Source organism: Pongo pygmaeus, chromosome 19 (assembly GCF_028885625.2).
Source record: "Pongo pygmaeus isolate AG05252 chromosome 19, NHGRI_mPonPyg2-v2.0_pri, whole genome shotgun sequence".
In the NCBI taxonomy this organism is placed as follows: domain Eukaryota; kingdom Metazoa; phylum Chordata; class Mammalia; order Primates; family Hominidae; genus Pongo; species Pongo pygmaeus.
Window position 1 is genome coordinate 6,849,480 of NC_072392.2, and position 25,752 is coordinate 6,875,231.

The 25,752-nt window shown below is 49.3% G+C and overlaps 1 protein-coding gene and 1 long non-coding RNA gene across 8 annotated transcripts in view; one reads left to right on the forward strand and one right to left on the reverse strand.

Moving 5' to 3' along the window:
• Nucleotides 1-25,752, reverse strand: part of LOC129016646 (uncharacterized) — a 27,239-nt gene continuing 1,487 nt past the window's right edge. Inside the window, exons 2-7 of one of the 4 annotated variants that reach the window (XR_008494927.2) lie at nucleotides 24,627-24,720; nucleotides 17,894-18,030; nucleotides 11,294-12,516; nucleotides 4,506-4,626; nucleotides 3,626-3,880; nucleotides 1-490 (exon numbers count right to left, since the gene is read on the reverse strand). This is a non-coding gene — a long non-coding RNA (uncharacterized LOC129016646). Of the gene's footprint in view, nucleotides 491-3,625; nucleotides 3,881-4,505; nucleotides 4,627-11,293; nucleotides 12,602-17,893; nucleotides 18,031-24,626; nucleotides 24,721-25,752 lie in introns of all 4 variants that reach the window. The other 3 variants (XR_010124600.1, XR_010124599.1, XR_010124601.1) reach the window with 3 other exon arrangements.
• On the forward strand, nucleotides 11,557-25,585 carry ALOX12 (arachidonate 12-lipoxygenase, 12S type). 4 transcript variants are annotated; one of them, XM_063655931.1, is made up of 15 exons: nucleotides 11,557-11,691; nucleotides 12,261-12,462; nucleotides 13,936-14,017; nucleotides 14,130-14,252; nucleotides 14,368-14,471; nucleotides 14,721-14,881; nucleotides 15,752-15,895; nucleotides 17,012-17,221; nucleotides 20,099-20,185; nucleotides 20,699-20,868; nucleotides 21,316-21,437; nucleotides 21,794-21,925; nucleotides 24,578-24,678; nucleotides 24,787-24,957; nucleotides 25,075-25,561. In XM_063655931.1, the coding sequence occupies exons 1-15, from the start codon at nucleotides 11,557-11,559 to the stop codon at nucleotides 25,252-25,254; spliced, it is 2,124 nt and encodes a 707-aa protein (XP_063512001.1). In that variant the 3' UTR covers nucleotides 25,255-25,561. The 4 variants fall into 4 exon arrangements, with proteins under 4 accessions (XP_063512001.1, XP_054312062.1, XP_063512003.1 ...); XM_054456087.2 differs by lacking the exon at nucleotides 21,794-21,925 and having other exon boundaries at nucleotides 25,075-25,585; XM_063655933.1 differs by lacking the exon at nucleotides 25,075-25,561 and having other exon boundaries at nucleotides 21,880-21,925; nucleotides 24,787-24,942.

Here is a 25,752-nt window from a genome sequence, read left to right on the forward strand (position 1 = left end):
TCTTAAGAGAGTCAATCTGCATTTTTCAGTTTATAGACACTGGTGAAAACAGTGAAACCGGAGAACTTGACCTCAGAAAATAATTCATTTATGTTAAGAAGTAGATGGCCCATTATTATTTACAAAATACCTTGAAGAGCCATTTTGGGTTTGGAAAGAGGGCTGGCAGAGCAGAGCTCGGAAAGGAGATGAAACAATGAGAGATAAGCTGTTTTACATAATAAAAGAATACAGATTTTCCCCAATTATACCAAACAGAACCAAGATAAAGTAATATTTTCCACAAGGCACACAGCGATGGAGGCGCTGTGGATCAAGTCAGCCAGAGAGAAATTTCTGGGGGCTGGAACGGTTACAAAATAATGTTAAGAATATAGCCAGGTGTGATGCCACAACCCTGTGATCCCAGCTACTTGGGAGGCTGAGGCAGGAAGATGGCTTGAGGCCAGGATTTCAAGGCCATCCTGGGCAACATAGCGAGATGCTGTCTCTGCAAAAAAAAAAAAAAAGAAAGAAAGAAAAGTATGTTAGGAAGATGATAGATGGCTAATATCAAGCTTTACAGCTGATCCTGTCCTTATTTAAAATTCTAATAGTTGTTCATTATGGATTTCTTCCATTCATTTTGGTGTTTTAAATATTGCATTAAATTGTTATTTATTTTGAGCACTGAGTTTTTGGTGCCCCCTTAAACGTGGCACTCAAGGAGAGTGCCTCACTGGTTTCACCCTGGTCCCTGTCCTTCTAAACCTTCAGGAAAAGTCTGTGACATGGACCAGCTCTGTGTTAATGATAGCTGCCAAATAGGGATCAGCTCAGGGTGGAACAAAGACACCATCAGCAGCAGGCAAGACATGAAAATTCTCTATCAATCAGTGACAGTGATTTGAACAATGGAGGATTACAAGGTAAACCTTAGAGCAAAGAGAAAAATAAACAGAGCATGGAATAGTGACGGGGTGTTGCCGGGTATCCCAGAGAAGGGGTGAAGTTTTGCTGCCCCTCATGCCCACTGTTGGACCCTACAGCTCAACTGTTCTTTTAGCTGAGCTTCTTCCAGATAGAATGAAAAATGCAAAATACTCTGGCTGGTCTTGCAGCTGGGTCCTGAAAGGAGAGTCGGAGGGTTGGGTGTTGTGTCCCTGAAGAATAGTCTAGCAGTGGGGGCTTGAAGGGGGGTGTGCCAGGATGGGCCTTCCAATCTCTTTATGGAAATGTTAGAGGCCGGGCGTGGTGGCTCACGCCTGTAATCCCAGCACTTTGGGAGGCTGAGGCAGGTGGATCACTTGAGGTCAGGAGTTCGAGACCAGCCTGGCCAACATGGTGAAATCCCATCTCTACTAAAAATACAAAAATTAGCTGGGCATGGTTTTGCATGCCTGTAATCCCAGCTACTCAGAAGGCTGAGGCAGAAGAATGCTTGAGCCTGGGAGGCGGAGGTCGTGGTGAGCCGAGATCGCACCACTGCACTCCAGTGTGGGTGACACAGTGAGACCCTGTCTCAAAAAAAAAAAAAAAAAAAGGAAATGTCGAGTAGAGCCAGCTCCAGAATAAGTGAATGGAAGACGTTCAGAGATGCCATTCAGTGCGCAGTATGTGTAGGAGGGCTGTTTTGACATCTTGTTTGCTTAAAATACAAATTGATAACAAATAAGAATGGTGCTCGTGTTCATACCTGCTCCACCACTGATGTCTAGGGAGATAAGAACAAGGAAGGGGCTCCTGTCAGCCTCTGCCAGGCAAAGCCTCAGGGTACCTGTTCCACCCCTTGATGTTCTGATGAGTCCAATGTTTTATTTTTCCAGTGTCAGCAATCGAGCAGTGAGTACTACTAGAGAAATCACACCCTTGACCGGGCACGGTGGCTCATGCCTGTAATCCCAGTACTTTGGGAGGCTGAGGTGGGCAGATCACCTGAGGTCAGGAGTTTGAGACCAGCCTGACCAACATGGGGAAACCCCATCTCTACTAAAAATACAAAATTAGCTGGGCATGGTGGCACATGCCTGTAACCCCAGCTACTCGGGAGGCTGAGGCAGAAGAATCACTTGAACCTGGAAGGTGGAGGTTGCAGTGAGTTGAGATCGCGCCACTGCACTCCAGCCTGGGCTCGAAACTCTGTCTCAAAAAAAAAAAAAAAGAAAGAAATCACACCCTTGAACAAACAGGTAAATTCATGATCACCAATTTTCACCTAGCGTCTCAGCCATGCCAAGCATTCCTATCCCAGCCCCTCATTCAGCTCTCTCTCTTATGCCCTCAGGGTCTATTCAAACTTTCTCCACTCTCCTTCTATCTCTGAAATGCCCCCTACAACTTCCTTGACCCTCAGAAGCCAGATCCTTGCCAAGCACTTCACAGAGAAAATGCAATTCATCAAATGGGATATTTCCCCACATGTCATTTTCAAGTTGATTTGCTGCCAATTCCATTTGTTTTGCTTTGTTTCCTATTACGAAGGAAGAATTGTCTCTCTTACTTCAGGTCATGTTCCTCTACTTTTTTCCATCATTGCCCCCTTATGGAGCCTTTATGACTTTTTTTTTTTTTTTTTTTTTTTTTTTTTTTGAGACAGAGTTTCACTCTTGTTACCTGGGCTGGAATGCAATGGCACAATCTCAGCTCACTGCAACCTCCGCCTCCCGGGTTCAAGTGATTCTCCTGCCTCAGCCTCCCGAGTAGCTGGGATTACAGGCATGCACCACCACACCCGACTAATTTTGTATTTTTAGTAGAGACGGGGTTTCTCCATGTTGGCCAGGCTGGTCTTGAACACCCAACCTGAGGTGATCCGCCCACCTCAGCCTCCCAAAGTGCTGAGAATTACAGGTGTGAGCCACCACGCCTGGCCATAAAGCATTTTTTCCTAATTGCTCCCCGCTTCTGCTACCTTGTGAAATTTTAACCCCTTAATATGTGTTTGTGTACTCTGACCCTTTCGAGGGCCATGAATCATTGCAGTATCTAAGACGTGGTTGCCCACTCTGAGAATGCACGATCTGTCTACGGCTATAGCACCCTGAACACATCCAATCTCATCGGATCTCAGAAGCTAAGCAGGGCCAGGCCTGGTTAGTACTTGGATGGGAAAATGCAGATGTAAGGCCAGTTCCTCCATGCATTCTCCAGATTTTATCTCCTCCCTCAGGGTCTTCCCCTCATCACTTACACCCAAGGCCTCCAGCATGTTAACCTGTCCGTCTCACTAGGTCTACTGGCTACCCATCTCCAGCTCTGGCCTTCTGTTTGTTACCTTCACAGCCCTATTTCTCAAAAGGCATGCTACACTCCAAAATGCACTCTGCCTCCATCTCTCCACTGAATCTATTCTCTGTAATATCACAAACACATTGTGTGCCCACACACACACACACTCTTTCACTCAGCATTCCCTCGTAAGAGCACATCAGCAGCCCTTGCCTAGGACATAGCAATACTGAATGATGTGTTTCACCAGAACTGTTTAGAATCAGCCAAAGCCTTTTTACCAGCTTTACTGAGGTATGACTGACAAATAAAAGTTGGCTATTTTAGGGTGTATGACGTGATGTTTACTATACGTCTACATTTTGCAATGATTGCCACAATCAAGCTAATTAATATATTCATCACCTCACATAGTTACCTTTTTTCCATTGTGCTGAGAATACTTCAGCAAATTTCCAGTATACAATACATTATTATTAACTATAGTCACTGCTATGGTTTTGATATGGTTTTTTTTTTGTTTGTCTCCATCAAATGTCATGTTGAAATTTAATCCCCAACTGGGAGCAGTGGCTCATGCCTGTAATCCCAGTACTTTGGGAGGCCAAGGTGGGCAGGTTGCTTGAGTCAAGGCGTTAGAGACCAGCCTCGGCAACATGGTGAGATCCTGTCTCTACAAAAAAACAACAAAAAAACAAAATTAGCCAGGCATGGTGGCACATACCTGTAGTCCCAGCTACTACAGAGGCTGAGGTGGGAGGATCGCTTGAGCCCGGGGAAGTCTAGGCTGCAGTGACCTGAGACTGTACCACTGCACTCCAGCCTGGGCAAGAGAGTGAGGCCCTATCTCAAAAAAAAAAAAGGAAATGTAATCCCCAGTGTAGCAGTGTTGGGAGGTAGGGCCTGGTGAGAGGTGTTTGGGTCATGGGGGTGGACCCCTCATGAGTGGCTTGGTACGCTTCTCACAGTAGCAAGTTCTCATTCTCATGAGCCTGGATTGATTCTCGGGGAAATGAATTCATTCCCATGAGAGTGTGTGGTTATAAAGCCAGGGTGCCCCTTGGGTTTGATTCCTCTTTGCAGGTGCTCATTTCCCCTTTGACCTTTGCCACCATGTTTCAACTCATCACAAAAGCCTTCACTGGCCAGGCACAGCGGCTCATGCCTGTAATCCCAGCACTTTGGGAGGCCGAGGTGGGCGGATCATGAGGTCAAGAGATCGAGACCATCCTAGCCAATATGGTGAAACCTGGTATCTATTAAAAATATGAAAATTAGCTGGGCGTGATGGTGCTCACCTGTAGTCCCAGCTACTCAGGAGGCTGAGGCAGGAGAATCGCTTGAACCCAGGAGGTGAAGGTTGCAGAGAGCCGAGATGGCACCACTTCACTCCAGCCTGGCGACAGAGCAAGACTCCATCTCAAAAAAAAAAAAAAGAAAGAAAGTGAGATAGCCTTATTACTGATATGGAGAAAGTTTTAGTGGTCCAGATAGAAGATTAAACCATCCACAACATTCCCTTAAACCAAGCCTAATCCAGAACAAGGCTCGAACTTTCTTCAAATCTGTTAAGGGTGAGAGAGGTAAGGAAGCTGCAGGAAGCTAGCAGAGTTGGCTCATGAGGTTTAAGGAAAGTAGCCATCTCCATAACATAAAAGTGCAAGGTGAAGCAGCAAGTGCTGATGGAGAAGCTGCAGCAAGTTATCCAGAAGATCCAGCTAAGATCATTGAAGAAGGTGGCAACACTAAACAACGGATTTTCATTGTAGTTTAAAGTCTTATATTGGAAGAAGCACTTTGGGAGGCCGAGGCAGGTGGATCACAAGGTCAAGAGTTCGAGATCAGCCTGGCCAACATGGTAAAACCCCATCTCTACTAAAAATACAAAAATTAGCTGGGCATGGTGGCACATGCCTGTAGTCCCAGCTGCTCGGGGGGCTGAGGCAGGAGAATCGCTTGAACCCGGGAGGCGGAGGTTGCAGTGAGCCAAAATCGTGCCACTGCACTCCAGCCTGGGCGACAGAGCGAGACTCTGTCTCAAAAACAACATAAAAAAAGACTTCAAAGGGCAAGCTGACTCTCATGAGAAGCTAATGCAGCTGGTGACTTTAAGCTGAAGCCAGTGCCCATTTATAATTCTGAAAAGCCTAGGGCCCTTGAGAATTTGGCTAAATCTACTCTGCCTGCGTCTTTACATGGAACAACAAAGCCTGGATGACACATCTGCTTACATCATGATTTACTAAATATTTTAAACCCACTGTTCATACCTACTGCTCACAGAAACATTCCTTTCAAAAATGACTGTTCATGGAGAATGCACCTGGTCACCCAAGAGCTCTGATGGAGATGTACAGGGAGATTAATGCTGTTTTCGTGACTGCTAACACATCATTCATTCTGTAGCCCATGGATCAGGAGTAATTTTGACCTTTCACTGTAATTATTTTAAAAAACAGGGCCGAGGCGGGCGTATCACCTGAGGTCAGGAGTTAAGAGACTAGCCTGGCCATCATGGTGAAACCCCGTCTCTACTAAAAATACAAAAATTAGCTGGGCGTGATGGCAGGCACCTGTAATCCCAGCTACTCGGGAGGCTGAGGCAGGAGAATCACTTGACCCCAGGAGGAGGAGGTTGCAGTGAGCCAAGATCACACCATTGCACTCCAGCCTGAGCAACAGAGCAAGACTCTGTCTAAAAAAATAAATAAATAAATAAAAATAAACAGGGGCCCAGACATGGTGGCTCATTCCTGTAATCCCAGTGCTTTAGGAGGTCAAGGCAGGAGGATCACTTGAGCCCAGGTATTCAAAACAAGCTGAATAACATAATAACATAGTGCAACCTCATCTCTCTACAAAAAATTTAAAAATTAGCCAATGCAGTGGTGTGCACCCACAGTCCTAGCTACTCACGAGGCTGAGCCAGGAGGCCCACTCGAACCAAGGAGCTCAGGGTTGCAGTGAGCTATGATCACACCACTGTACTCTAGCCTGGGCAACAGAGACTCTGGCTCTAAAATTTTCAAAAATAATAACAATAAAGTAACAAAGAAACAAATATATTTCATAAGGCTATATAGCTGCCATAGATAGATCTGGGCAAAATGAACTGAAAACCTTATAGAAAGGAGTCACCATTTAGATGCCATTAAGAAAATTCATGATTGAGGCCAGGCGCTATGGCTCATGCCTGTAATCCTAGCACTTTGGGAGGCTGAGGCAGGCAGATCACTTGAGGTCAGGAGTTCGAGACCAGCTTGGCCAACATGGTGAAACCCCGTCTTTTTTTTTCCCAAGACAGAGTCTCACTGAGTGGCCCAGGCTGGAGTGCAGTGGCCTGATCTCGGCTCACTGCAACTTCCACCTCCCGGGTTAAAGCAATTCTCCTGCCTCAGCCTCCCAAGTAGCTGGGATTACAGGCACCCACCACCATGCCCAGCTAATTTTTGTATTTTTTAGTAGAGACAGGGTTTCACCACGTTGGCCTGGCTGGTCTTGAACTCCTGACCTCACATGATCCGCCTGTGTCAGCCTCCCAAAGTGCTGGGATTACAGGCTTGAGCCACCGCACCTGGCCTGAAACCCCATCTCTACTAAAAATACAAAAATTAGCCAGGCGTGGTGGCGGGCACCTGTAATCCCAACTACTCGGGAGGCTGAGGCAGGAGAATCGCTTGAACCCGGGAGGCGGAGGTTGCGGTGAGCAGAGATTGTGCCACTGTACTCCAGCCTGGGCAACAAGAGCGAGACTCAGTCTCAAAAAAAAGAAAAAGAAAAAAAAAAAGAAAATTCATGATTCAATGGAGGAAGCCAAAATATCAACATAAAAGGAGTTTGGAAGAAGTTGATTCCAACCCTTATGGATGACTATGAGGGGTTCAAGACTTCTTGGAGGAACTAACTGCAGATGTGGCAGAAATTGAAAGAGAACTAGAATTAGAAGTGGAGCCTGGGCCGGGCACGGTGGCTCACGCCTGTAATCCTAGTACTTTGGGAGGCCGAGGAGGGCGGATTAGCTGAGGTCAGGAGTTCGAGACCAGCCTGGCCAACAAGACGAAACCCCATCTCCACTAAAAGTATAAAAATTAGCCAGGCATGGTGGCGGGTGCCTGTAATCCCAGCTACTCAGGAGGCTGAGGCAGGAGAATCGCTTGAACCTGGGAGGTAGAGACTGCAGTGAGCCAAGATCATGATTCTGTCTCAAAAAAACAAAAAAACACACAGAAGGTAAATTGTTCTGCAAAGAGAGGTATTGGGAATGTGGGAGTTGGCTACTGGCACAGACAGCAGGGAATCGAGAGTTTGAAAGAAGAAGATTTACATTTGGCATCCACGTGTGCCTCCATGGCCTTTCCTACTGCAAAGGGTACTGACAAAATCAAGCCCCTGATCCTTCCTGTGGCATACATAAGAACAAAATGGTAGTTGTTAGGGACAAATCAAAATTTAAAAATAAAATGGCCAGGTGCGGTGGCTCACCCATGTGATCCCAGCACTTTGGGAGGGAGGCCAAGGCCAGTGGATCACTTGAGCCCAAGAATTTGAGACCAGCTTGGGCAACATGGCAAAACCCCATCTCTACAAAAAATACAAAAATTAGTCGGGCATGTTGGCACAGGCCTGTAGTCCCAGCTACTGGGGAGGCTGAGGCAGTATAATCACCTGAACCTGGGAGAGCAAGGCTGCAGTGAGCCGTGATGGCGCCTTTGCACTCCATTCTGGGTGACAGAGTGAGACCCTGTCTCAAAACAAAACAAAACAAAAGGCTCCTAGTCAGTTTGGGCTACTATAACAAAACACTGGCCAGGCGCGGTGGCTCATGCCTATAATCTCAGAACTTTGAGAGGCCAAGGGGGGTGGGAATCACCTGAGGTCAAGAGTTCGAGACCAGCCTAGCCAACATGGTAAAACCCCATCTCTACCAAAAATACAAAAATTAGCCAGGCATGGTGGTGCGTGCCTGTAATCCCAGCTACTCAGGAGACTGAGACAGGAGAATCGCTTGAACCTGGGATGTGGAGATTGCAGTGAGCCAAGGTAGTGCCGTTGCACTCCAGTCTGGGCAACAGAGCAAGACTCTATCTCAAAAAAAAAAAAAAAAATTAAAGGCTTAGTTCTCCATGTTGAAAGTAAGGGAAGAGACTTCTCCACCCTCTCTTTTCTTAGAAAATTTGCTTTAGAAAACTTCTAAATTTTTTTTTTTTTTTTTTGAGACAAAGTCTCGCTCTTGTTGCCCAGGCTGGAGTACAGTGGCACAATCTCGGCTCACCGCAACCTCCGCCTCTCGGGTTCAAGCAATTCTCCTGCCTCAGCCTCCCGAGCAGGTGGGATTACAGGCATCCTCTACCACGCCTGGCTAATTTTTTGTATTTTTAGTAGAGATGGGGTTTCCCCATGTTGGCCAGACTGGTCTCAAACTCCTGACCTCAGGTGATCCACCCACCTCAGCCTCCCAAAGTGCTGGGATTACAGGCGTGAGCCACCACACCCAGCCAGAAAACTTGTAAGTTATTTTCTGTGTCTCCAAAACGTGTATAAATATTTTTAGAAGCCACACAGCCTCTTGCCAGCTTTACTACCCAGGAATGTCTTTCACAAAGACCCAGGAGCCATCTCCTTGAAATATAAACACCAAGAAACATGGAGCCTTCATTTCCCAGTTTCTGTGGGAGGGTAGGACTAACTTAGATGGACACTTTGCTTGAGCTGCAAAACTATCTGATGTCATAAAAATCTGAAAAGCTGGCTAGGCATGGTGGCTCACGCCTGTAATCTCAGCACTTGGGGAAGCCGAGGTGGGTGGATCACCTGAGGTCAGGAGTTTAAGACCAGCCTGGCCAACATGGCAAAACCTCATCTCTACTAAAAATACAAAAACTAGCCAGGCTTGGTGGTGCACACCTGTAATCCCAGCTACTCAGGAAGCTGAGGCAAGAGAATCGCTTGAACCTGGGAGGTGGAGGTTGCAGTGAGCCGAGATCACGCCACTGCACTCCAGCCTGGGCAACAGAGCGAGACTCTATCTCAAAAAAAGAGAGAAGTTTTTCTTCTGATTAAGCCAATTAACTAACATAGATGGTCATCACAATTGCCAGGTGCCTCTAGACTGCACTATATGTGACAAATGGTGATATTGAGTCCTCTTAAGGATTACTTATAGTTTATCTTGAGAATACGTATGTAATGGGCTGTATCTGCTTGGCTAGATAAAAGTGAGACTTCCTTCTGTCTTTGCAGTCTCTTAGCAAACTGCCTGTGGTGTGCATCACATTCTGGTTTAATGCTTATTCAATAATAAAACTGTTTTCTTTCTTCACTACTTTCATGGAGAGGTTTTTTCTGGGTTGGGAGAAAATTTTGCTTCTAATTATATTCTCCCAATGTAGCGCACGTGCTTAAAAGGGAAACAAAAGCAGGAGGGGGAAGGGTCTAGAGTGATAAGAGCTCTAGTGAGAGGCTAGGCCTAGAGAGGGACATGGAGAAATAGCATGTGGAGAGGAACGGTAGAGGAGCAACGCTAACATTCACTTGGAAATAATAAAATCACAGCAGCTAGTACATAGAGGGACTACGCGCCAAGCACTGTTCTCACTGTTTAGCCATATTCACTCATTTAGCATGCTCAGTAGCTTGAATCTGTTTTTTCAATTATTCATTCCCTCTCTGCACGTGGCCGTAGAGTACACTAGAGTGGGCAGAAAAGGAGTCACAAAACAGCAGAGGAACAGCGCTTTTGGAAGTAGGTATGAGACAAACTCTTTTCTACGCATCTACGCAAAAGTAACCCACGAAAATGTGTGTGGAAAAGCCAGATCCTACTATTAGGCAGGATGGGAATTTGAGCCATTTTATTTGGATATTACAGAATAGGGTGATCCCAGAGAACTAGAAGAACTGGGGACCAGCAAATGGCCGACCGGTAGTCCTGAGCACAGAGGATGTAGGCCAGAGGGGACCTAGAAGATAAGGGAATTGAATCCAGTATGGGACAGACACTTTTTTTTTTTTTTTTTTTTTTTTTGAGATAGAGTCTGATCTGGAGGCTGGAAGGCGGGGCTGAAACTCCCACTCACTTACCTCTAGCAACAACTAGGCCACCAAGTCATTTTTGAGGACTGGCTCAAGAAAGCAGATTTACCTTACACTGGCCTAGCCCAGGCCACCAGATACATCCACGGAGAGCCAAATGCATATAATCACTTGGATCAAGATCTAGACAGGGACCCGTGCAGCAGGCTTCATCTGACTGATTCCTGGACGGGAGAGAAAGCCTGAGCTCCGAATCATCCTTCAATGTTTACAAAGGCCCTAAATAGCAGTGGGCTAATTGCTGTTCCTGGATTTCCAGGAGACCGGAGACCCACGAAGGAGCAGGAAACAGCTTGGGGATAAAAAATTAACCTGGAACCTACTGGAGCAGAAGGGGCTGCACTCACCTGGAAAGGACAAAGTTCGTGGGAACTGCCCATGTAGGCCAGGTCCCTAAGCAATTCCATCCCGCACCCTAACACCCCGACTGGTGTTCCTGGGTCCCTAACATTGTCTGTACCCGCTGTGGAGGCTGGACAAAATGAGTTTTTCACTGCCCTGCCTCAGGCCTCTCTCAAAGGTCTGACCCATGATATTTGGTGCACTTTGGGACACCAGCGCCCAGATATTTGAAACGGGGTGGGGAGCAGGTGTTGAGCTGCTACATTTCCAGGTTCTAGGTAGCCTGGGGAACCCCTGGTCGTTGACGGAAGCACAGCGTTCAAGGGCGGTAGAGCTCAGGTACTGGAGGACACATGGGCCGCGCCGGGTCTAGCTGCCGGACATCCCCAGACCCCAGCAAAGCCCCCCAGGCCAACCTTCCAGAAGCCGGCCCACTGCCTTCCCTGGGTCCCAGCCCAGAAAAGCGGAGACCTTCCCCTCCGTTTGGAAGATGGACTCATCCCCTACTTCCTCCTGGCTCCCCAGAAGACCTGGAGACCTCGGGAAGTGTCCTCATCCATGTTCGCTCCAACCCGGGGGCTCAGGCCCACCTCGATCCCGCCTTCCTGGGAGGTCCAGGAAGGCCCCGCCGCACCCACCCCGTTGGCCTCACCCTGGCTCGGGCCCCTTTATCATCCTGCAGCTACGCTCCGACCAGGAGGCACAGCCAGTCCCCGCAGCCGGCTCTACCGCTCTGCTCGCAGGTTTGGGCTAGTCTGGGGCGGGGACTTGGGAGCGCCTAAAACTTGCGAGGAGGGCGGGGCCGCAGACCGGTCCTTTAAAGGTTGGAACTGGCCCCAAGGCGCCGGCAGCCCTGGGCGGTCCCGGGAATCGCGCAGGACCCGGCTCCCCTCGCCTAAGCTGCTGGGGGGCGCCATGGGCCGCTACCGCATCCGCGTGGCCACCGGGGCCTGGCTCTTCTCCGGGTCGTACAATCGCGTGCAGCTTTGGCTGGTCGGGGCGCGCGGGGAGGCGGAGCTGGAGCTGCAGCTGCGGCCGGCGCGGGGCGAGGTCAGCGCGGGGAGCGAGGCGAGCGTGGGCAGCGGGGACCCCGGGCCGAGCTGGGCTCGCGGCGGGAGGGCGGGAGGGTGGGAGTCTGGGGGCGAGGTGACAGCGCGACCTCGCGGACTGGGACTTCCACGAAGTTGGGATGAGGTGGGCAAGATCAGGGACACGGTCCGGAGCTGGGATCCCGGGCTGGGCTCAACCCCATCTCCCTTCCCCGCCCCTGGTCCCAGCAGCCCCCAGCTCCTTCTCCCAGTGACCCAGAGCCAATGTAAGTATGAGGCCAGAGGTCAGACTTGAAGCTCCTCCAAGCACCAGCGCGGGGAGAGCTCAGTTAATGGGACCCACGTGGGCGATGCTGCTCCAGCATCAGCTCCAGGCGCTTCGGGCCCTCGTCCTCCACCTGACTCCGGGCGTCTGAGACCCAAAAAGCAGGTTGTGCGGGGGCGGGAACGAGGCGATGCCGTCTTTGGAGGCCCTGAGAAACGGAGGTTGCACAGGAGCGCGGCTCCGTCCTTGAAACGGCCTCAGTCGGGTCCCTCCTACTAAGTCTGGCCTGGGTCCGGCCTGTACAGGAGGAGGAGTTTGATCATGACGTTGCAGAGGACTTGGGGCTCCTGCAGTTCGTGAGGCTGCGCAAACACCACTGGCTGGTGGACGACGCGTGGTTCTGCGACCGCATCACGGTGCAGGGCCCTGGAGCCTGCGCGGAGGTGGCCTTCCCGTGCTACCGCTGGGTGCAGGGCGAGGACATCCTGAGCCTGCCCGAGGGCACCGGTGAGCAGGCGGCGTCGCGGAAGGAGGCACAAGGTCCCGGGAACTGCTGCAGGGCTAGGAGGACAGAGTTAAGGACGGTCGGAGCAGACTTAGAGGATGTATGGGCCCAGTGCAGGTGAAATGTACGGATCCCAGGGTGCTGGACAGAAAACGGGAAGGAGTTATGAATTCCCAAAGTTTTACACAGGCTAAGAGAGGCTGCGTGTGAGGCTGAGGCAGGGAGTAAGTGATCTGGAGATCCCATCTTCCAAGAAGGCAAAGACAGAAAGTGGGAGTTGTAGCGATCCAGGAAAACAGAAGCAAAGTGAAAGTAGGAAGATGTAAAGGTGACTCAGAAGTCAGGTGAGAGGACCACACGGAACAGGAGGGGGTGGGTGACCCGTGAGAGCAGACAGCTAAGGGAAGCAAACATAGGATGCTGGAGAGCTGGTTTGGTTGGAATAACACGGAAGACACCTGTGAAAGACAAGAAGCACAATGGCCCGCAGGAGACGGGGAGGAATGAGGATGGCAAATAGTGAATTTTTTTTTTTTTTTTTGAGACAGAGTCTTGCTCTGTCGCCCAGGCTGGAGTGCAGTGGCCCGATCTCGGCTCACTGCAACCTCCACCTCCTGGGTTCACGCCATTCTCCTGCCTCAGCCTCCCGAGTAGCTGGGACTACAGGTGCCCGCCACCACGCCCGGCTAATTTTTTATATTTTTTTTTAGTAGAGACGTAGTTTCACCGTATGAGCCAGGATGGTCTCGATCTCCTGACCTCGTGATCAGCCCGCCTCAGCCTCCCAAAGTGCTGGGATTACAGGCTTGAGCCACCACGCCCAGCCCAAATAGTGAATTTTTAACCATGGGTAACGAGTAAAAGAGAGATGAATCCAGAGATGAGTGAGGGCAGTAGGGATGGAACATCAAATCTATGACTTTGAGACAGGTGAGTGTAAATGCAGAAAAGACCAAGAATAAGTCAATAGATACAGATTATGATGGTAAATCCAGAAAGATGAGGTTTAAAAAAAAAAAAGCAAATGTAGAATCTTTTGAGGACAGGTGAAGACGCGGCAGGTGAGGTTTAAGACGTGAAATTAATCAAAGCAATCTGTAGTAGACAGTAGGTGTAGGTGGATAGGTGACTAAGATTTCATCACCTTAATTAAGGTGATTTTTTTCCAACCATAGATATTGATGAAGTAAGGCCAGGCAGGGGAAGATGAATGAAGGAGCAAGAAATGGTGGCAAACAGGAGGTTTTTATCTACAGGCAAAGGATGAGAGCTGAAATAAGAGAAAGCAGGAGTGCAAAGTTGGCAAAGATGGGATAAACGTGTCAGGGGAATAATCAAATGAGGCAAAGCCAGAGATAAAAGCAACAGTACATGGCTGAAAACATGGAATATGGCTAACCACAGGGAGATGAGGACAAGAGGCGGGCATAGGACCAGACAGAGCCGTGAGGCCAATTGTCCTGATGTCTCCCCAGCCCGCCTGCCAGGAGACAATGCTTTGGACGTGTTCCAGAAGCATCGAGAGAAGGAACTGAAAGACAGACAGCAGATCTACTGGTGACCACCCACCCCTTAAACTAACCCCACCACCACTGTCCCACCCCTTCCCTGCCCCTGCCCCCATCACTGACCATGACATCCTTCCTGAAGCTTTGTCCCCAACTCCTAGCTGGGCCACCTGGAAGGAAGGGTTACCCCTGACCATCGCTGCAGACCGTAAGGATGATCTACCTCCAAATATGAGATTCCATGAGGAGAAGAGGCTGGACTTTGAATGGACACTGAAGGCAGGGTGAGAAAAAGGCTAGACGTCGGAGTGAAATAAGGGCTGGGAGGGCCAAGAATGATGGTAGATGGTGAGGGACTGAGGGATCAGCTGATGAGTTAAGCCTCAATACCTGTCCTAGGGCTCTGGAGATGGCCCTCAAACGTGTTTACACCCTCCTGAGCTCCTGGAACTGCCTAGAAGACTTTGATCAGATCTTCTGGGGCCAGAAGAGTGCCCTGGCTGGTCAGTGGTTCCCCCAAGTCTCCATAATCCCTTAATGGCCCCTCTGGATGACTCATCACACTCTACAGTCCCCCGTAACTCTTTGCAAGAAGAGACCTTATCATATCCGGTCAACTCAGAGAGGCCCTGAGAATGAAAATGCAGAAGCTGGGTTCAGGGTGGGTCATATACCTGAACCCCTGGGGTAGACTTTGGAGAAGGGATATGCAGGCTGTGGTACATATATCCTCCTTTCACCGCCCACCAAAGAGAAGGTTCGCCAGTGCTGGCAGGATGATGAGCTGTTCGGCTACCAGTTCCTCAATGGTGCCAACCCCATGCTGTTGAGACGCTCGACCTCTCTGCCCTCCAGGCTAGTGCTGCCCTCGGGGATGGAAGAGCTTCAGGCTCAACTGGAGAAAGAACTTCAGGTACCTCTCCTTCCCCTGCCTGGCACTGTTCTCTCCTTAGTAGTGTGATGAGAACGGACAGAGAGAATCCAAACTGAGTCAGAGGAAGGCTGCAGTACTGCGTTGCCCCTTGGTGCAGTCCTGTGCTGGAAAAATACAGAAATAAAATATGTACGGGAAGAAACTCTGAGGAGCTCCCAGCAGGAAGGGGAAAATAGAATGGATCCCCAGCACACAGAGAGGGGCTGGAGATGTTAGCAGGAACAGTGACATTGCCTGGCCGTAGTGTTCCAGACTCCAGTGTTCACGGGCAGGGAAAAAAGTGAGGAAGTGCTATCAGGTGGGGAGGATCGGGGAGGCTTTCTAGAAAAAGAGAGCGGGGTTTGGAAGCGATGGACTGTACTGAGGACAAGCCTAGGCAAAATGTGTGCGTGTGCATGTGTGTGCTGTATGCGGTGGCAGGGGTAGCTAGGGGGAGCTCTCTGGAATATTTGGCAGAGGAGGTGAGATTTGAATAGGGAATGAAAGAGCATTTGCTGAGCTGATAGGAGCCAAAACCAGAGTGCAGACCATTCGGGAATGATCAGAAAGGGGCCTGGCCATTTGACAGGTGGTCAGTTTACAATGCCTGTAACGCCAACTGGATTGAGCAGGCCTGGTTCCAAACCCAGATCTGCCACCACATCCACGCACAAGACATCTGCCCTCACCAGACTGTTTCTTCACTTTAAGATGAGAGGAACTGGACCAGGGGCTCTAGTTCTCCCAACAGGACCCCGGTACTGACGCAGGAGAATGGCAAGAAGCTAGACTAAATCTCTTGCCCTTTGCCCTGGCCCCCTGGGGGTAGACTTTGAACTCTAAAAATGGATACGTCCCTCCTGTCCCCAGAATGGTTCCCTGTTTGAAGTTGACTTCATCCTTCTGGATGGAATTCCAGCCAACGTGATCCGAGGAGAGAAGCAGTACCTGGCTGCCCCCCTCATCATGCTGAAGATGGAGCCCAATGGGAAGCTGCTGCCCATGGTCATCCAGGTAAGGGCCCCGGGCCTCTCCCACAACGCTGCACTCTGTTCACCTCAACCTCTGCTCCCAGGGACCCAGCCCTCGGCTCTTGGCTCCCAAACCCCATCCTCACTCAGTGAGACTTGTCTTCATGTCACTATTTGCCTGTACCCTCGTCTCCCCTGCCTCATCCAACTAGAATTACTTTTTCAAGAATCAAAATGGCCTCTTGGAGTTCTCACCCTGTATCCAGTGGTCCTCACACTTCAGTGTGCATCAGAGTCACCTGAAGTGCCTGTTGAAATGCAGATTTCTGGATCCCATGACCAGACTTTCTGATTCAGTATGTCTGGGGTGGGAACTGAGAGTTTGCGTTTTTATAAGTTCCAAAGTGATACTGACACTGCCAGTTCAGGACTACACTTTCTGAATCACTATCTCATCTCTCAGTGGCCTCTGACTCTGAACCCTCACTATCTCTTGAATATCTTTTCTCGCAATTTCTTTTTTTTTTTTTTGAGACAGAATCTCACTCTGTCACTCAGGCTGGAGTACAGTTGTGCGATCTTGGCTCACTGCAACCTGCGCCTCCTGGGTTCAAGCGATTCTCCCACCTCAGTCCCTCCAGTAGCTGGGACCACAGGCATGCAGCACCACGTGGACCTGGCTAATTTTTGTATTTTTTGTAGAGATGGGGTTTCGCCATATTGCCCAGGCTGGTCTTGAACTTCTGGGCTCAAGTAATTTGCCTGCCTCGGCCTCCCAAAGTGCTGGGATTACAGGTGTGAGCCACCGCACCTGGCCTTCTCTCACTATTCTTAACAGTCAGGTGACGAGAACTGTCAATAATCTTACACCTCCTACTTCTCCTTCACATTCCACCACCATCTGAGCGCCGACCCCAAAGCAGCAGGTTTCTCCCACATCACTGTTAGGGCCTCCTTCTGGACCCCCTTCTTCCAGTCCCTCCTGCCTTCCACCTGACATCAGGGCACTCCAGCTATCGAGCGGCAGGCTGGGAGGGTTCACAGTCCTCCTGCTAGACTATAACCTCCTAGAAGGCAATAATCTTACTCTGTTTCCCCAAGAATGCTGACTATAATGTCATATACGGAATGGGAGTTCAATAATTTCTCTTTCTCCCAGATTCAGCCTCCCAACCCCAGCTCTCCAACCCCAACACTGTTCCTGCCCTCAGACCCCCCACTTGTCTGGCTCCTGGCAAAGTCGTGGGTCCGAAATTCAGATTTCCAACTGCACGAGATCCAGTATCACTTGCTCAACACTCACCTGGTGGCTGAGGTCATCGCTGTCGCCACCATGCGGTGCCTCCCAGGACTGCACCCCATCTTCAAGGTACTTATTAATCTATTAAATCACATATCCCTCAGACCCCAGAGAGAGGAACAGCCCAATATCCAAAGATATTGCAGCAGCAAAAACTCTTTGTAGCAATTTGTGAGTGAAGAGGAGACTGTCTCAATATCTTGAGATGTTGATTTTAATTAAGTTTATTAAGTTTAGTCACTTAACATTATACAGGAACCCTCCAAAATTCTCAGAGATCTGACAGTCTAGCAGTGCGCTCACAGTAGGGCTTGAACACTGTTAGTAAAACAAAAGCCGTATTCCTACCTTAGATTTAGTATTTAGCCAGAAAAACAAGTGATCCCCATAAGAACCAACCAGAGAACAGTATCTGGTACTAGAGTTTGAAATCACAAGGGACAGCCTATAACAGTCTAGTATTGATGAAGAATGTTTCTCCCCAACTGAGGAGTCAGCTAAGTAGAAACAGACCAAAAGGCAAGGAAGAGCAGCCAGCAAGCCGCTCATACCTGCCCAACAGTAAGGTGGATAGAGATGTACGTTAGCATGGTAATGACAGGAATGAAAAGGAAAGAATCTAAAACGTAGTGAAGGGAGGAAATGGTAGCTGCAGCATGCCTGGGTGCAAAAGAGAGAAAAGCCAGAAGTCCAAGCTTCAGCCACACCTATAAGTCCCTGGGGCAGGTGTGTTATACTGACCTAGAAATACTGTGGTTTTAAAAGCTGGGTGTGGTGGTTCACGCCTGTAATCCCAGTGCTTTGGGTGGCCAAAGCAGTATGATTGCTTAAGACCAGGAGTTCAAGACCAGCCTGGGCAACACAGCAAGTCCTGGTCTCTAAATTAAAAAAAAAAGAAAGAAATACTGTAATTTTATAAAACAGTGAGTTCCATATATATTGCTGGGAGAAGGCAAAATAAGACCTGTGTTTGCTTAAGAAAATGTTCTTAAAATCTTGATGATATTTTATATACAGGGAACTTGGCAGAGGGAGCACAAAAATGATACAAGCTTACAAACCAGCCTAATTGTCAGAAACAATAAAGTTAGAAGAAATCAGAGTCGGCAAAAATGAGGTGTTTGGTTTTAGGTGTTTGGTTTGGTTTGATGTATTGGCAAGATATGCAAGTAAGTCCTGGGTAAAAACAACCAAATTGTGTTTCAGCTGGGGGCCTCCACCCAGACCCCCCAAGCCTGGCCAGTATAGCTGTGCCGCCTCTAGAATTTTCCCCTTCGGTAACATAGACAAGATGGAGACCAGTCTGATGAATGGAATCTTGGATTTCATTCATCTCATGCTGTCTCCTGTTTCCCCATCCTCTGCTCCACACGAACAAGTGAAGCCTCTATTCACACTTACAATTCCTTTTCCTAGTTCAGTCCTCTCCATGTCTCCACTCACCACAGTAATGCCATCCCCCAGCAGACAGCTGACTTGCTGGCAGATGCACACGAGGGTCAAGCCTGCAGATGTCTTAACAGCGGCCTATGCAGACTCTGGCTTGGATTGCTGGGGTCTTAGTCCTGAACCCCGGCCTCAATAATTTCCAGATGTCCTCACATGTTCCATCGTGAGGTTGTTAAAGGTTAAAATGACTTAATGGTGTGACACCAGCTAAATGCTACAAAAAACATTAGTTCTTGCAAAAATTTTTTTTTTCAGAGACAAGTTCTCACTCTGTCACCCAGGCTGGAGTGCAGTGGCGTAATCATAACACTGCAGCTTCAAACTCCTGGGCTGAAGCGATCCTCTAACCTCAGCCTTCAGAGTAGCTGGGACTACAGGTGTGCACCACCATGCCTGGCTAATTTTTTTTTTATTTTTTGTAGAGACAGGGTTTCGCTATGTGGCCCAAGCTAGTCTCAAATTCCTGGGCTCAAGCGATCCTCCTGCCTCAGCCTCCCAAGTAACCTGGATTGCAGGCATACGCCGCCACACCCGGCTAGTTCTTGCAATTATTATTATGCGGGACTGTTTATCCTTAGGCATCCTTTCTCCTCATGTGGACTTTGGCCTTTCCGTGACATTCGGCATCTTTCATGAATCTTCTGAAAAGCTTCAGGTTAATGTGAGCTGCTTTGATATCTTAACACCAAAAGGTGTCACTGGGGTCATTGCCAGTGTCCAGCATCAACAATTCAGACAAACACCAAAACTGCTTGAAACCTGCATATTAACTATGTGGAAAGGAAGACAAACAGTCTAAGACAAAAAGAAACACATGTAAGGACCAGGTGGCCTTTTTTTAATAGCTAAGGAAAAGCAGGAGAGGAGGGGCCCAACAGTGGAGAAAGATTTGCTTAAACAGGTAGCTGAATATAGCTTTTCTAGTTCTGACAGAAAGTACTCTCCCCACCCATCCCCTAAAGAAACCCCCAACTGTGAAACAACTAAAAGATGGAGATGCAGCTTTGATCATAAGCAGAGAGGCTAGTTTAAGAGAATGTGAATGACAGAGGAGGCAGCAAAGAAAATCAGAAGGGGCTGATTCATAAGACACCTATACTCAAGGTGGAAACAATGAAGCAGACAGCTGCTATTCCAGGACTCTTGTGTGTAATGGACACTCTCCAACATCACTTAGGTGAGCAACACCGCAGCCCCTGAGATGAGAGTCTATTACTGCCCCCTGTTGACAAATGAAGAGATTGCAGATTAAAAGGTTATTAACTTGGCCGAGTCTCAAAATGAGGAGTAAAGTGTAGGTAAAGATCCTGGTCAGTCTGCCTCCAGGGCCCAACTCGCAGGGAAGTTGGAGAGCACCAGAGTGAGTGATCAGAGCAGCAGGAGACGAGCCTGTCAAGGAAAGCATCAAGAGGAGAAGGCGCCATGCTGGGTGCCAGGCCCTACAAAGACCCAAGCATGGCCTCCACCAGTCACGCCCTCCAATCTCCTCCTCTCCAGTTCCTGATCCCCCATATCCGCTACACCATGGAAATCAACACCCGGGCCCGGACCCAACTCATCTCAGATGGAGGAATTTTTGATAAGGTGAGGAGGGTACGGGGCATGGGACTGCCTCATTCATCTCTCCATGAGCTGCCACTTTCAGGATCCAAGACCAACTATGTGTGAATGTTCTCACTCTTAACCTATGAACCTGTCCCTTTTATACCCATGTCTTTTTTTTTTTTTTTTTTTGAGACAGAGTCTAGCTCTGTCGCCCAGGCTGGAGTGCAGTGGCGCCATCTCGGCTCACTGCCACCTCTGCCTCCTGGGTTCAAGCGATTCTCCTGCCTCAGCCTCCAGAGTAGCTGGGATTACAGGCGCCCGCCACCATGCCCAGCTAATTTTTGTATTTTTAGTAGAGATGGGGTTTCACTGTGTTGGCCAGACTGGTCTCGAACTCCTGACCTCATTCATGATCCACCCACCTCAGCCTCCCAAAGTGCTGTATACCCATGTCTTAATATCTGAAAATCCCACATCTGCCCCACTTTATGGAAGATGTGATGGTTCTCCATTCCTGTTTTCCCCTCTAAGACCTGTGATCTCCTGTCCCAGGCAGTGAGCACAGGTGGAGGGGGCCATGTGCAGTTGCTCCGTCGGGCGGCGGCTCAGCTGACCTACTGCTCCCTCTGTCCTCCTGACGACCTGGCTGACCGGGGCCTGCTGGGACTCCCAGGTGCTCTCTATGCCCGTGATGCTTTACGGCTCTGGGAGATCATTGCCAGGTGAGTAAGGAGGAGCTGAGAAATGAGTGGGGGGGGCTCTGGCCTGAGGCCAGCATGGGGCAAAAGCAAGAAGGTCCAGACAAGAGAAGCAGAGAACTCAATCCTGGGGAGAGATGAGGAAAAGTGAGGACACAGTGGGTGGCTCTGAAAATGAGGAGACTGGGATGGGGCAGAGAGAGGAGGTGAGGGGAGCTGTGGGGGGAGACTGGGGGAGGTGTCTGGAAAAATCAGGATTTTCTGAGGATGTATGACAGCAACCGTGTGAATTCCTAGAACTAAAGACCCACATCTTCCATGAGATGCTAGTGTGTTTAGAGGGCTGAGGATGTCCCAAAGGCAAGGTGTCTTCCCAGATACTGTGGAAGCAGTGGACAGACGCCACAGAAAGAGGAATAGAGGTCAGAGGCCGGGGCCTTCTGCCCTCAAGTGCCTTTTCCCCCTGGGCAGGTATGTGGAGGGGATTGTCCACCTCTTCTACCAAAGGGATGATGTAGTGAAGGGGGACCCTGAGCTGCAGGCCTGGTGTCGGGAGATCACGGAGGTGGGGCTGTGCCAGGCCCAGGACCGAGGTAAGATCTGTTCTAGAGACAGAAGAAGCTCCTGGGAGACTCTGTCAGGGCCCCTTCCCAGCCCCACCCTTCTAGGGACAGGACCCCAGCCTCTCATCACACCTGCCTTCCTCCCTCCACACGGGAAAGCATGTGTATCCCATTCCCACCTCCTCAGACTCAGGGCAATTCTAGAGACCCGAGGACTGTCCTCCTCAGAGACCCTGGCCATCAACCCCTAGTCCCACGCCACCCCAGTCACAGATGCCCCTGAACTGCCATATCCTGGGGCCCCCCAGGCCACAGCCACAGCCGGGAGGGGTCGGCACAGTCCCTGCTGGGCTCATAATCTCTCCTGATGGTTCCGTTTTCCTGAGGATGCAAATGGGAAGATTTTCCCTCCAAAGCCCATAAGGACCCACCCTGGCTTTCCCTCCCTCTCTTCCTGCCTGCCGCTGTCCAGCATGCCCAGAGGGTCCAGGAATACTGCACGCTTGCTACAGTGCAAGGTCAGCTCTTGATGCAAGCTCAATCCTATACATGCTTTGCCTCAAACCCAGACCCAGCACCCTGATCCTTGGGGCTCAGGTTTCTTTGGCTAATCCAACCCTTCCACCCTAACCACCCCTTGGCCAAAATCTAGCCACTACCTTTAGTCAACTCTCACTCCCCACATTTGAACCTCTGAGGAAGAAAAAGCCTTTGCTGAGCTCTTAGGTTTAATCACACAGGCACCAGCCTGGACTGCTGTCACTCATCCTTCGGCCCCTCCCCCTCACACTTCAGATCTAGGCGGTGAATACCATCCTCTGCCTCTGTGGTACAACTACAGACATTTACTGGGGAGCCCTTATGGCCAATCCTGGGAATGTGGCAAACATCCTTACCCTGGAGGAAGCCTCTCCCTGGGGAATCCACACCACCCTACCCTTCCAGGACCAAACTCTCTCGTTTTTCTCAGTACAGTCCCTTAGGCTACTAGCAGTTTGGGCTACTACAACAAAACACTGGCTGGGTGCAGTGGCTCACGCCTGTAATCCCAGCGCTTTGGGAGGCTGAGGTGGGTGGATCACGAGGTCAGGAGTTCGAGACCAGCCTGGCCAACATAGTGAAACCCCCATCTCTACTAAAAATACAAAAATTAGCCAGGCGTGGTGGCACACGCCTGTAATCCCAGCTACTCGGGAGGCTGAAGCAGGAGAATCGCTTGAACTTGGGAGGCGGAGGTTGCACTGAGCTGAGATCACGCCATTGCACTCTAGCCTGGGTAACAGAGCGAAACTCCGTCTCAAAAAAAAAACAAAAACAAAAACAAAACCACACACCATAGACTGGGTGGCTTATAAACAACAGAAATGCATTCCTCACAGTTCTAGAGGCTGGAAGTTCAAGATCAGGTTCTGGTGAGTGCCCTCTTCCAGGCTGCCCACAGCCGATATCTCCCTGTATCCTCACACAGCAGAAAGATAGCAAGCTAGCACTCTGTCCTCTGCTCATAAAGGTATTAAACCCATTCAGGAGGGCTGCACCCTCACGCCCTAATTATCATGTGGGGCTCCACCTCCAAATACCATCACAATGGGATTAGATTTCAATATAAAAATTTTTCGGAGCCAAAGACATTCAGTTCATGACACATGTTAACTTTAACCTCCACTAACTGCCCTCTCCCTTGTTCTCTTTCAGTTCTCATAGCTCACTTTTGTCTAGTTTTCCCAACAGACATTTTAGAGGCTAAAATTAAAAATGCCATGGGATTAGCCGTCAGGAACCTGAGTTCAAGGTCAGCCTCTGCCTTTTCCCAACTATGCAGTCCTGACAGTTTATTCTCTATGGGCTTTGATTTTCTTACCTATAAAATGAGAGTAATTATATTTATTCCACCTAACTGATAAGATTATCGGGTCTCCCAGCACTTTAGGAGGCCAATGTGAGCAGATCACCTGAGGCCAGGAGTTCCAGGCCAGCCTGGCCAACATGGTGAAACCCCATCTCTACTAAAAATACAAAAATTAGCCGGGCATGGTGGTGGGAGCCTGTAATCCCAGCTACTTGGGAGGCTGAGGCAGGAGAATCACTTGAACCTGAGAGGCGGAGGTTACAGTGAGCCGAGATTGTGCCACTGCACTCCAGCCTGGGCAACAGAGCAAGAGTCCGTCTCAAAAAAAAAAAAAAAAAGATTATCGGGTCTCTGAGCCCCCATATCCACTGTAAAATGAGTGGCCTGAGATAACCTTTGTGGGAGCCCCTCTTAGCTGTGACACTGGAAACCCATGACTTATTCCCCACGTTATAACACAGACACTTGTAATTCTGTCTGGGAATAGGATTACGCATTCTTAAATTACTTATTTATTTTTTAATTTTTAAATAGAGATAGGCTCTTGCTCTGTCACCTGACTACCAGCAATCCTCCTGCCTGGGCCTCCCAAAGTGCTGGGATTACAGGCATGAGTCACCGACCACGCATCCCTCAATTCTTGTTTTTTTTTTTTTGAGACAGAGTCTCGTTCTGTCGCCCAGGCTGGAGTGCAGTGGCGCGATCTCAGCTCACTGCCAGCTCCGCCTCCCGGGTTCACGCCATTCTCCTGCCTCAGCCTCCCGAGTACCTGGGACTACAGGTGCCCGCCACCACACCTGGCTAACTTTTCGTATTTTTAGTAGAGACAGGGTTTCACCGTGTTAGCCAGGATGGTCTTGATCTCCTGACCTCGTGATCCGCCCATCTCGGCCTCCCAAAGTGCTGGGATTTCAGGCGTGAGCCACCGCGCCTGGCCGCATCCCTCAATTCTTAACCACTTTTTGAGGCAAGGGATATTTGGTTAATCAGAACTTTTCAGCCCCCAATCCTTCCATAACAATAACTATTACTTATTGAGCATTTATTACAGACCAGGTGATTTTGATACGTCATCTCTTTTATAATGTAGGTATTGTCCATATTTTACAGGTGAAAAAACTGAGGTTCAAAGAGGTTAAGCTGGCCTATGGTAACTAAGTGTAAGTGACTGAGTCAGGACTTAAACCCATGTCTGATGCAAATATGTCTAAATAAAATGAACAAATACTCATCAGTTCTAAAATATGGGCATCCCAAAACAACAGCCTTTGTTCCTCTCCTCTTATGCTGTAGCTTCTAACTCCTATTCCTTCCTGCCCAGGTTTCCCTGTCTCCTTCCACTCCCAGAGTCAACTCTGCCATTTCCTCACCATGTGCGTCTTCACGTGCACTGCCCAGCATGCCGCCATCAACCAGGGCCAGGTAGGGACAGCTGAAAGCCCAGGTCCCTGAAGGCAAGGTGACCTGAGGGAGAGATGGGAGTTCAAACCCTAAGTACCAGGGTTCTAGGGTTACAGTTTCTTCCTCCAGCTGGACTGGTATGCCTGGGTCCCTAATGCCCCATGCACAATGCGGATGCCCCCACCCACCACCAAGGAAGATGTGACGATGGCCACAGTGATGGGGTCACTACCTGATGTCCGGCAGGCCTGTCTTCAAATGGCCATCTCATGGCATCTGAGTCGCCGCCAGCCAGACATGGTAAGAGGGGACTCTCGGGAGAGGGAAATGACAGTTGGAAAGGAAACATCAGAGTGAGGGGCTGGGCTCTAGGTGCGTTTGTCTTTAGAAACTGACTGATCCTTTGTTTTGTCTCAGGTGCCTCTGGGGCATCACAAAGAAAAATATTTCTCAGGCCCCAAGCCCAAAGCTGTGCTAAACCAATTCCGAACAGATTTGGAAAAGCTGGAACAGGAGATTACAGCCCGGAATGAGCAACTTGACTGGCCCTATGAATATCTGAAGCCCAGCTGCATAGAGAACAGTGTCACCATCTGAGCCCTAGAGTGACTCTACCTGCAAGATTTCACATCAGCTTTAGGACTGACATTTCTATCTTGAATTTCATGCTTTCCTAAAGTCTCTGCTGCTAAGGCTCTATTTCCTCCCCCAGTTAAGCCCCCTACATTAGTATCCCACTAGCCCAGGGGAGCAGTAAACTTTCTCTGCAAAGACTAGATCCTTTTTTACGCTTTGCAGGCCACATAGTCACTGTCTCAACTACTCAGCTCTCCTGCTGCAGCATGAAGGCAGCCACAGACAACATGGAAATGAGTGTGACTATGTTCCAATAAAACTTTATGGACACTGAGATATGAATGTGACATCACAAAATAGTCTCCTTTTGGTTTATTCAACCATTTAAAATGCAAAAAAAATCCACAAACAAATGTGCTTTGTTTGAGACATGCACAGCCAGGCTACAGACTGGATTTGGCCCTTGAACCCTGCACTAGCCTGAGGCCCTGACCCTACTTCCAAAACATCCAAGATCAT

Excerpts from the sequence above, each read along its gene's own strand:
- ALOX12 (XM_063655931.1), top strand. The coding sequence starts at position 11,557 with ATGGGCCGCTACCGCATCCGCGTGGCCACCGGGGCCTGGCTCTTCTCC. Across the intron at positions 12,463-13,935 it reads GAGCCTGCCCGAGGGCACCG|CCCGCCTGCCAGGAGACAAT; the intron begins GTGAGCAGGCGG and ends ATGTCTCCCCAG. Across the intron at positions 24,679-24,786 it reads CCGCCATCAACCAGGGCCAG|CTGGACTGGTATGCCTGGGT; the intron begins GTAGGGACAGCT and ends TTCTTCCTCCAG.